At 39.5% G+C, this 11,906-nt stretch overlaps 1 protein-coding gene across 1 annotated transcript; it reads left to right on the top strand.

Moving 5' to 3' along the window:
• Nucleotides 1-401: 401 nt before the first annotated feature.
• On the top strand, nucleotides 402-5,964 carry LOC144657059 (dichloromethane dehalogenase-like). The gene is made up of 4 exons (XM_078517352.1): nucleotides 402-535; nucleotides 2,462-2,577; nucleotides 3,583-3,699; nucleotides 4,926-5,964. Exons 1-4 carry the CDS (start codon nucleotides 461-463, stop codon nucleotides 5,308-5,310), a joined length of 693 nt encoding a protein of 230 aa, XP_078373478.1. The 5' UTR covers nucleotides 402-460; the 3' UTR covers nucleotides 5,311-5,964.
• The last annotated feature ends 5,942 nt before the right edge of the window (nucleotides 5,965-11,906 follow it).

Genomic DNA, 11,906 nt, shown 5'->3' with positions numbered 1-11,906 from the left:
AACAGTCAGGAGAACCAATCAGATTCGCGGATTTTCAATAGAACACGGCTGAGTTTCTACTAATTGCTGGAAGAAACCCGTTGGAATGAACGTTGAAAAATGATAAGTGTTCCTCAAACATCAGCAAACCGACCGAAAGAGATGGCGCCTTCTATTCATCGTAACGGCTTCGGCAATCCCATAGCAACTGCTTTGGATCTGTAGTGAAGAGTAAACAGAGTAAAGATTGCCCCCCCCCCCCCCCCAACCCCCCAATTAATATTGTTATCAGTGAGAGACTGGAGAAACGGGAGAAATGAACAAATGATAAAGAATTTTCCGACGGTTCGTACTAACCAGGATACTACCTCAAAACTTAGTTCACAATTAAATTTTCGATAACCAATCTCTTCTCGTCTCATTCTCCCCGCACTTGCAAGGTTGCTGTCGATCTGGGATCGAGGAAGAAGTCATTTCCAAAATGGCGCCTGGACCAACGTTGTTTATGAAACGAAACTGTGTATCTTCTCGCGTTGTATGGTTTTACTTAAAACAGGTTTGTATTGAAAATTAATTTATTTGGATAAATGACTCGTCTTCATGCTCTGTGTGAGTCTCAAACATTCACAGAGATGGACCTCAACCGTTTACTACACGATTTTACTAAAATGTATAAATAATATAATCGCTGCCGAGAACAAACCAAACAATATCCATCTTGATAACCTTAAATTCATAGTTCGTTTGCCACTGTCATATTTTTCCAATTTATATCTTTATTTGGAAGAGGTGCCGCTTTCAAATTTAAAACTCCTTTTACATTTAAAGCTCAATACATTTTTGTATTTATTATCAATTGCCATGGGAACTGCATTTGTCGATAATTTTTGCTGGCTTGTTAAGAGGGGGACAGGGTAAGTCCCTCCACAATCGGTAGTTTTTGACAAGTACAAAGAATGTATGATTTCTATTATCAAGACAAAAATTACATGAGACCAAAAACCTCTTACATTTGGTGCTACTTTTGTAAGATGGATCCTGGTACATCATATGTCACCCCTCCCCTCCCCCCCCCCCACACTGCCCCCCTCCTAACAAGCCAGCAAGTGCCCACTTGTAATCCTGACTGAAGAAAGGCACTGTTAAAGTATGTTAATCTACTTATTTTGATGCTACAACTTTGTCGCGTGTAACATTCATAGCTTGTGCTGTTGAGTCTTGCAAAAATCTCGTACAACTTTTGTTGTTTAGCGGATACAGACTGAATCTCCTCGGCTAACATAGGGTTTACCAAATCTCCCAAATACAAAGGAAAGCGTTTAAAATGTTTTTGCACTTATTTTAACTGATTATTGGAGAAAATTTTAAAATATTTGACGAATTTTTATGGATGACTTGGTGGAGCTCTACTTTTTACCTTGTTTTGGGGGTCTAGAGAAGTATCTTGACACAAAATTGGTAGTCTCCCTGATTTTGTTTTTTTTAGATTAGCATCTCTGCATCACCTTACATTTATTTACTGGTACCATGTTTTAAAATTCTACAACATGTTTTGTGTGATACGCAACAATCACAAGAAGCTGTAGGCTTGATTTGTGTCATAGACTTGGCATAAGGTTGTCACATGTGAAAAATTTGTACTGTCTAAATTGGCCCTGCGAATTAAACACAGTGACCCCAGCCAAATTAAACTCAAACCCTGGTCACCCTATCAAGAGGCTAAATTATATAAAAAGAGAGAATATTAGATACCTGTCCAAGAGGGAAAGGGAAAGAAAGTTCTGCAAGTTCCCAGGAAGGGGAATCCAACGTGAAAGGGATGGAAAAGCTTGTTGTCTCACTTAGGAGTGTAGGTTATGGATTTTGGACTAGAGTATTCAGGAATGAACTCCAATTGTTTTAAGGTTGACATTTAAGGTAATGTATTTGAAGAAATAAAAACACTGTCATACTGTGTTGGCAGTCTAGACTGGTCAAGCATGAAAACTGGTATCTTTTTGGGGACAACAAAAGCCTGAGCCATGCACAGATTGTTCCTGTTTAGGAATTTAATCCAGATTTTCCGGCAGCCCTTCTTATTTTCCGAGGGGGGATACTTCCATATGTGGGGTATATAGGTATGTGCGTGGGATAGCGTATGGTTTTTGAGGTTCTTGTTCTTTAAATAGGGTATCATTTTTGCTCCTTTTGGCAATGTGTTCCCACTGTGATTCTTAGATAGGGTACCTAAATTCTATCAGCTAAAATAAATGCTCATCTAAAGAAAAAAAAAGGTATTTTAAAACTGAACTTTCTATTCAAGTATTAGTAAAGTGTTTTTTATTAAGATTTGTGTTTGCCGTGCACAGTTAGTCGGGTCGTCACGAAACGCTTCTCCTCCCCTTAAATAGGGTGTCATTTTTCGGTTTCTTTATCCTTAAATAGGGTCAGGGTTTGAGAACATTGAGAACATTTTTTGAAATGGATTATTCTACTCCTCTAGAATAAAATTGAATGTACAATGGTTGATGTGGATGAGAAGCCTTCAGATTTTGAAAACATAAGCCCTCTTGGATCAGTGCCATTGTTACAAGACGGAGACCTCAGTATTTATGGAAGGTATGGTGGTTTTACTAGAACTGGTCACTTGCGAGAGTGTTTGCAAGGAGAGCTTTGAATTGTAATGTATGTACTTTTCAGTGATTACTAGTTCCTCTCAGTCCTTGCAAGCCTTTTTAGTTAAAATGAATAAATATCTTACTCCTCCAACAGGGCTTTTCAGGGCCAGTGTTGACAAACACTGAAACAAATATTGTAAATGAACTTAACACGGTTAAGACTCCCAGCTGGCAAGAGGCAGATCAGCTGGCTATTTACAAATGTAGCAGAGGAGTTGAACTCGGGACTTAACCGAGAATAACACCAGCTAGTGGCCAGAATGAGACTTGCACCCACCACCACGGAGGGGGACATGGGGGCACACTATAAACACCGCAAAAATAAGACACAAACACCGCATCACCGCCAAGAAAATTTGACCAAACACCGTCATCGCAATATAATCAAGTAACTTATTAATGAAAACAGCTTGCTATTGGCAGCTAAGGCATATTAATGATCAACTAGACGATATCTGACTTATTTTATATGGTAAATGTCGTAAATGCTAGTATATAAAGAACAGATTAACGAAGTTAGCAAAGCTAAATTTAGTTCTGCAAGTGTCAGACAATAAACCGTAACACCGCCAATAATTTCGTTTTACCGAACACCGTAGATTTTAAAACACAAACATCGCACACCGCAGAGTTTGAGATCACCGCAACACTGCAAGATGGGATTTTATTCACCGCAACACCGCATAAAAAAAGTTAGCAACACCGCAAACCCCTATGTCCCCCTCACCAAGATGAGGAAATCAAGTCCAGCACTCTAACCACTTGGCCACACTGTCTCTAACTTTAATCAGTTATAGAGAAATGGAAGATCTAGTCTGTTAGACCTTTTGTGATCCGTTTTTCAGCTAATTGGAGCATGCATTACACCTATCTTGCATCTTGTTAATAATAAGTCAAAGTTAACAAATATGACTGACTTACAGTGCACCTACTCCCTTTGTTGCAGCCAAGCTATAATATTTTATTTGGCAGAGAAATTCACCAACCATGCTGGCTTTGGAAACAGTAATGAAAGACCGCTGATAGAGTCTGTTATTAACTGGGCTGCAACCACACTTCTCAGGTATAACATGTACTGCTCTGGTAAATAATCTTACTTATGGTGAAATGGCTTAATGATCAAACTCATCCCAGCATGGGTTGGTCAAATAATTTGTGGATGAGCACAAATTCAAACATTAAGACATTGTAGTGTGACTGTGCAGTTATAAATTGTAATAACTGCAGTAATTAGTAATACGTTGACCCCTATTGCGGCCACCCTCGGGAGGCCTGGCCGCTTTGGGTTGGCCGCTTGGGGCTTGTCGTGCATTGTCTTGGTCATCCAGGTGAGATACGGTCACAGGGACGACATCCGTGTGATCGCCGTCACGGTCTGGCTGTGGTGTCTCCCGGGCAGGACGCTCATCGGGCGGGCCGCCCCTGGTGCCCTGGGGCAGTTCACATCGGGACTTGTACTGCCCTATGGGGTTGGCCGCTTTGGGTGGCCACTTAATGGGGTGAACTGTAGCTACAGTATGTTTAAAAATTGACAAAGATTGGATGTGACTAAGTTCCCTTGGCAAACTGCTTCAGAGTTTTGCATGGCTGACACAAAAGTTCTAGCTCCCATGCACCTTCCTGCATTGAATACTTAATATCAGGTATATACCCAGGGGCGGATACAGGGGGGTGGATAGGGTGGATATCCACCCCCCCATTTTTCAGTAAAAAAAAAATTTGAAATGTCACTTTATTTGAAACAGAAAATAAAGAAAGAAAGAAAAATTAGCTCTCGCTCATGTCAAGTTGTTGTTACGCCACGTCTCGCCGTCTGCCGCCACTTAGGGTTAGGGTTAGGGTTAGGCCCTAGTGGTCTGCCATCCACCCCCCCCCCCCCTTTTGAAATCCTGGATCCGCCCCTGATACCTAACAAGTGCTGGGAGGTACTGACCCCGACACTAGGTAAAGGTTAAGTCTGTGTTTGAGCCATGAGGCTCATACAGTCGGAGCTTATCCCGGTTTCCTTTAGCATTAAGTAACTTGAAGTATTGCTTCTCCCCCTGGATGGGATGCCAGTCCATTGCAGGGTTACCCCCCCAGCAGTAAATTCGCTGGTACCCATTTATACACCTGGGTGAAGAGAGGCACTATAAGAGCAAATTGTCTTGCCCAATAACACAATTCAGTGCCCCGGCCAAGGCTCGGAGTCAAGCACGCTAACCATTAGGCCACCACGCCTCCCCCGACTCTAGGTAGGTGCTTAAAAGTACATATTCAGTACAACTAAAATATTTTGTTAATATCCAGGGATGTTGGAAATAATTATGTTTACCCAAGTTTAAACCGACCAGAACATGCCTTAGCCAAAGAAGGAAACACAACTTTAGTAGAGTTTGGCAAGACAGAGGTGTTCTTTCACTTGGACACGCTAGAAAAGCACTATCTCTCCAACCGCAAGTTCCTTTGCTGTGCTGTTCCCACACTTGCAGACAGCTGGACTGCCATTGTGTTATCTCTGCTAGAATTGGTGTGCTTAGATCTGACACCTTGGCCAAAAGTCAAGTCCTGGATGTGTTCTATGAAATCCAATAGTGATTATGTGGATGTCAGTTACAATCATGAAGAAATGGTACGAAAGTGCTTGTATGGTTTGAATGACAGCACCTCTGATCTCAAAACAATGGACAAGTAATTCCTTAGCCTAGTGACTTTATAGCCTTTTTCTTCTTAAAGTCCCATCCATGGATTTCACACTGGCATTTTGCACAAAAAAAAAACATCTAAGCAAGTAACAGGGTTCATACAGGTCCTGGAAAACCTGGCAAGTCCTGGAATTATAATCTGGCACTTTCCAGGACTGGAAAGTCCTGGAAACACAAGAAACACCTGAATTCTCAGAATTAACATTATAAGAAATGTACGTCAGGCATCAAGGACAAATAATATCAAGATCTTGATATAGGGTTTATCTATCATACAGACATGTGTTTGCTGTGCGTACTTCCTTGACTTAAACAATCATTTAGTCACACACTCAGGGTACGACATGAAACTACTGCTCAATAGCTTTCATTTGAATGGTCACACACTAGGGTTTCATCCACAGACTTAAAAGTTAGAACCTTTGTACAGCATAATAAACGTATAGACTTTTCCTGGGTCTCCGAGGATGTCTCGTTTAACGATCAAAGGCAAAAACGAGAAAAAAGACGGCTGTGAACAGTGTAAGCAGTACCACATAAAAACACTGCTATTTAAATGGTCACACACTACTGTATCATATGCAGACTTTAAAAAGTTAGAACCACCTTGTACACTGTATTTAATAAACATCACATAAAAAATACTCAATGCTATCATTTGAATGGTCACACATTGAGGTTTCATCGATGTACAGGCTCTGAACAGCATAATAAACAGTACCACATGAGGGTACTCCACAATACAAATGAATCCCGATAACTCGAACCCTCAATAACTCGAACCCTCAATAACTCGAACCTTTTGCGATTCCCCTGCAGGTTATTTTCTTACTAATTTTACCCTCGCTAACTCGAACTCCCGATAATTCGAACCGTTTTTGATTTCCCTTGAAGGTTCGAGTTATCGGGATTCAACTGTAGCTCTCATTAATACAAGACCCAAAACAGGGGGGGGGGAGTAATTTCACTTTCACGATATAATGGCCTATACGGGAGGCTCCGCCCCGAAAAAAAAAAAAAAAAAAAAAAAAAAAAAAACATCTACAAAGGGTGACCTTTGTTCAAATTGGTTTCAGGTATACAATAGGGTAGGGATTTCAGAAGTTTAGGTATATGGAAAAGGTATGTAAATCCGTCATTTAGGTTTTTTAATAGGGCCTTGAATTAAAATATTTCGAACAGACGCACTTTTATGGCTGTATTATTTTAATTTATAATGCGCAACATTAAAATGACAAGAAAACGTCCTGATAAACTAAGTTTCATGCCAATAGCTCTTTTAGGTATATGAACAGGGGTACCTTTTTTTCAGTAAAAGGTATACTATATACAATTTCTGTGAAAATGGTATATAAAAGGGTAACGGGGTAAGAGCTTGGGGTGGAGCCTCCCCGTACTAAAACTTTTTTGAGTACCCCCCCCCCCCCCGGGTACAAGACACAAAACAAGACGCAAAAGTTTTTAAGTAATTTTGTTTTTCACGATATTTACTGTATTTCCAATCCAAGCCAGGAAAACGCTCTACAGCCCTAAAACCTATCGTTACACACCTTTCTTCTGATGGTGCACTGCCAGTCAATGGCATTGTTGTAAGCTTAAGTATTCAACCAGTCAACACTGTTAAATTGAATTTCGTTGATCTTTAATGTCATAATTCTTATTATGGAGCGATCTAACTTCTGTTGGGAGCGATCTAACTTTTTTTGACGGAGCGATCTAACTTTGATTGGGAGCGATCGAACCATGGAGCGATGTGACCGGCGACCCACAAAACGACGACGCCGACTATGGGGACTGGTTGATCCAGAGTTCATCGCAGTTACCTTAAGGCCATCGCGTACGTGGGGTACGGACCCGTCAAAAAAATGGCCGAACCTGACTACTTTTGAAGAGAAACAGTCAAATCAAAACGGGCCCCGGCCCCCATTTTCATTTGACTGTTTCCCGACAAAACTGGTAGTGCATGCTCTTTTCCTGTGTCCCTTCCTCGTGAATATCTTTAAAACCATTAAAAAAGAAAACTTAATAACTTCGTTGAACTCGTTTCACTACAAACCTGTCACATGAGGCATTGCGCAAAAAAGTGCTAAGAGGAAAACATTGGCGTTCAGGTGCATCTAAAATTAGAGCGTCCCACATAAAATCATAAAGAAGTGTTCACAAGGGACTCGGGACATTAAGTATTGGCCTAATAAGTTGGTAAAAGAATATTTTAATTTAATTAAGGCGTTAACTAAGCTCTTTTGTATTTGTCAGCTCACTTTCACACCGTGACCGCCCACTTGTCGCGGACTGCTATTATCAGTAGGCCTTTTACTTAAGTACTGTATTAGCTTAGCTTCTTGTGCTTCTATCATACAAGAATAAATAAGTGACATCTTTTTTCTGATTCTTAACTGTTTAGCTAATTTTACTTAAATTTGGGCGCTAGTTTTCAGTGTTACTTACAACGGTAACATTTTTATCGCTACCTTCGAAAGGTTCCCACTCGTTAGAGCTTTATTCATTCTTCTCTATTTATTTCAGATCGATGCATGCACTAATCGGATGCACTAATCGATGCATGCATTAATCCCGTGTCCCTTCATTCGTGAATAGCTTTGAAAAATCATCAAAAAATAAAACTTAATAACTTCGTTGGACTCGTTTCACTACAAAACCTGTTAAGACCTGCGCAAAACGAATTAACGAGTTGTAAGTACTAAAAGGAAAACATTGGCGTTCAGGTGAACCAAAAATTAGAGCGTCCCACTTAAAATCGTAAAGAAATGTTCACAAGGGACGCGGGACATTGAGTATTCGCCCAAATTGGTAAAAAAAGAAAATATTGTGATTAAATTAAGGCGTTAATTAAGCCTTATTGTATTTGTTAGCTCACTTTCACACCGTGACCGCCCACGCGTCGCGGACTGCTATTACTTGGAGCTAAATCTAAAAAAAAAAAAAAAAAAAAAAAAAAAAAAAAAACGAAGAAATATTTCTTTTACTTAACGACGTTCGCGCGAAAATTTTCTAGTCGATAGATTTTTTTAAAATTTTTACAGCAGTCAGATTATAAGTAACTTGTGTCGGAAATGCAAAAAAAGTGGGGGTCACCGACTTCGTTTCAGAGATAAAGCGTGTGGAAAACTACCCTGATTCTGAAAAATTGGCGAACGCAATTCATTATGGTTTACAGGATTTAAAGTTTAAAATATTGAAGATGAGAAAAAACAGGCAAATTATCTTAGTCATATTTTGTAGAAGTGGGTCTGCTGCGTAAAAAAAATTCTAGTGTTGCTAACTTTTTGTAATACTTATCCCTGAAAGCGGTATTTGAAACCGTCGTACAGCAAAACGAAAAGCTTAAAAAGAGGCATTCGAACGAACGTGGGACCAAAAAAATCGAACTTTTAATCGATAGATTTTTTTTACTTTTACGCTTAAACGTAGATAATCGTCAACAAAAGTGATCCGTTCAAAAAAATGTGGAGGTCACCGACCATCTAAGAGAGTTAATTGCAAGCAAAGTTCACGCGACGACTACCAGCCCTTTATGTGCTAAGAAAAATTCTTCAGCGCTGCGCGCTCGTGCATGATGTGGCGCGCGTGACGTTGCGACATGAACTACGTGCGCAGTAAGGATGAGCATAAACAATTAGCGCGAACGTCCTCAATTTTGCTTTTGGCTTTTGAAATCAGTAGGCCTTTTACTTAAGTACTGTATTAGTTTAGCTTCTTGTGCTTCTATCATACAAGAATAAATAAGTGACATCTTTTTTCTGATTCTTTACTGTTTAGCTGAATTTTACTTAAATTTGGGCGCTAGTTTTCAGTGTTACTTACAACAGTAACATTTTTATCGCTACCTTCGAAACGTTCCCACTCGTTAGAGCTTTATTCATTCTTCTCTATTTATTTCAGATCGATGCATGCACTAATCGGATGCACTAATCGATGCATGCATTAATCCCGTGTCCCTTCCTCGTGAAAAATGAAAAATTATGAAAAATCATCAAAAAATAAAACTTAATAACAATGTTGGACTCGTTTCACTACAAAACCTGTTAAGACCTGCGCAAAACGAATTAACGAGTTGTAAGTACTAAAAGGAAAACATTGGCGTTCAGGTGCACTAAAAATCAGAGCGTCCCACTTAAAATCGTAAAGAAATGTTCACAAGGGACGCGGGACATTGAGTATTCGCCCAAATTGGTAAAAAAAGAAAATATTGTGATTAAATTAAGGCGTTAACTAAGCTCTTTTGTATTTGTCAGCTCACTTTCACACCGTGACCGCCCACTTGTCGCGGACTGCTATTACTTGGAGCTAAATCTGTTCTTTTACTTAAGGACGTTCGCGCGACAATTTTCTAGTCGATAGATTTTCTTTAAATTTTTACAGCAGTCAGATAATAAGTTACTTGTGTCGGAAATGCAAAAAAAAAGTGGGGGTCACCGACTTCGTTTCAGAGATAAAGCGTGTGGAAAACTACCCTGATTCTGAAAAATTGGATGGTTTACAGGATTTAAAGTTTAAAATATTGAAGATGAGAAAAAAGAGGCAAATTATCTTAGTCATATTTTGTAGAAGTGGGTCTGCTGCATAAAAAAATTCTAGTGTTGCTAACTTTTTGTAATACTTATCCCTGAAAGCGGTTTTTGAAACCGTCGTACAGCAAAACGAAAAGCTTAAAAAGAGGCATTCGAACGAACGTGGGACCAAAAAAATCGAACTTTAAATCGAAAAATTTTTTTTTATTTTTACGCTTAACGTAGATAAACGTCAACAAAAGTGATCCGTTTAAAAAAATGTGGGGGTCACCGACCATCTAAGAGAGTTAATTGTAAGCAAAGTTCACGCGACGACTACCAGCCCTTTATGTGCTAAGAAAAATTCCTCAGCGCTGCGCGCTCGTGCATGACGTGGCGCGCGTGACGTTGCGACATGAACTACGTGCGCAGTAAGGATGCGCATAAACAATTAGCGCGAACGTCCTTAATTTTGCTTTTGGCTTTTGAAATCAGTAGGCCTTTTACTTAAGTACTGTATTAGTTTAGCTTCTTGTGCTTCTTTCATACAAGAATAAATAAGGGCCGAATCGCACTAGCGGACAAATTTTGTAACAAATGGTAGATTTCATCATTAATGAGTCACTTGTTGCAGAACACAAGTGCGATTACGTTTTTCGAGACTTACAACTTGTCCAACATTTTAGGAAAACAAAGAAGCAGCTGTCTTATGATTGGTCCGCGTTGCACGCGCGATACATTTTGTCAAACAATTGCAAAAACAAGTGCGTACGACTTGTTGGACAAGGGCAAATTTTGTCAAAACGGACAAATCATCAAAGGGCCGAAGTCCTGCCTCGAGGCAGGACATTTCATGACAAGTCGCATTCCCATGCCCTCGTAATGCCAGATAACAATACGTTGTTGATTGGTTATTGTGTTTGGCCCAAACTGGACCTAATAACAACACGCACACCAAAATTTTTGCGATAGTATGCACCGTGATGTGGCTCTCACTATCATAATTCAGCCGCAAAATCTTTCCGCGATAGGAAAGGCATGTTTATAAGCGAAGTATTTGCCCAATGTAAGAATGAGAAAAGAAAAAGTTATCTTGAGACGACTCATTATTCCACTGCATGAGAACACGCGTGCTCTAAATGCAAATTTTTTAGAATTTTTTTACCGCGTGGTACTGCATATTAAATGTTTGCCCAAGACGGCCGAGCTGAGAAATGTACAGGGATGCCAGAAGCACGTGCAAAGCTATTGTACAAATAATTTCACCTTTTGTTCTCTTCAAGATGTCTCTGACTTGTCGCGACAATTTTGTTTTTGTCAAAAATGTCATGACATTTAAAACTTGTCCGCTTGTGCGATTCGGCCCTAAGTGACATTTTTTTCTGATTCTTTACTGTTTAGCTAATTTTACTTAAATTTGGGCGCTAGTTTTCAGTGTTACTTACAACAGTAAAATTTTTATCGCTACCTTCGAAAGGTTCCCACTCGTTAGAGCTTTATTCATTCTTCTCTATTTATTTCAGATCGATGCATGCACTAATCGGATGCACTAATCGATGCATGCATTAATCCCGTGTCCCTTCCTTCGTGAATATCTTTAAAAAATCATCAAAAAATAAAACTTAATAACTATCGTTGGACTCGTTTCACTACAAAACCTATTAAGACTTGCGCAAAACGAATTAACGAGTTGTAAGTACTAAAAGGAAAACATTGGCGTTCAGGTGCACCAAAAATTAGAGCGTCCCACTTAAAATCGTAAAGAAATGTTTACAAGGGACGCGGGACATTGAGTATTCTCCCAAATTGGTAAAAAAAGAAAATATTGTGATTAAATTAAGGCGTTAACTAAGCTCTTTTGTATTTGTCAGCTCACTTTCACACCGTGACCGCCCACTTGTCGCGGACTGCTATTACTTGGAGCTAAATCTTTTCTTTTACTTAAGGACGTTCGCGCGAAAATTTTCTAGTCGATAGATTTTTTTAAAAATTTTTACAGCAGTCAAATAATAAGTTACTTGTGTCGGAAATGCAAAAAAAAAAGTGGGGGTCACCGACTTAGTTTCAGAGATAAA

Source organism: Oculina patagonica, chromosome 6 (genome assembly GCF_052425735.1).
Source record: "Oculina patagonica isolate OP01 chromosome 6, crgOcupat, whole genome shotgun sequence".
Lineage (NCBI taxonomy): Eukaryota > Metazoa > Cnidaria > Anthozoa > Scleractinia > Oculinidae > Oculina > Oculina patagonica.
Note: the sequence above shows the minus strand (reverse complement) of the source record. Positions and strands in the feature narration are given on the sequence as shown.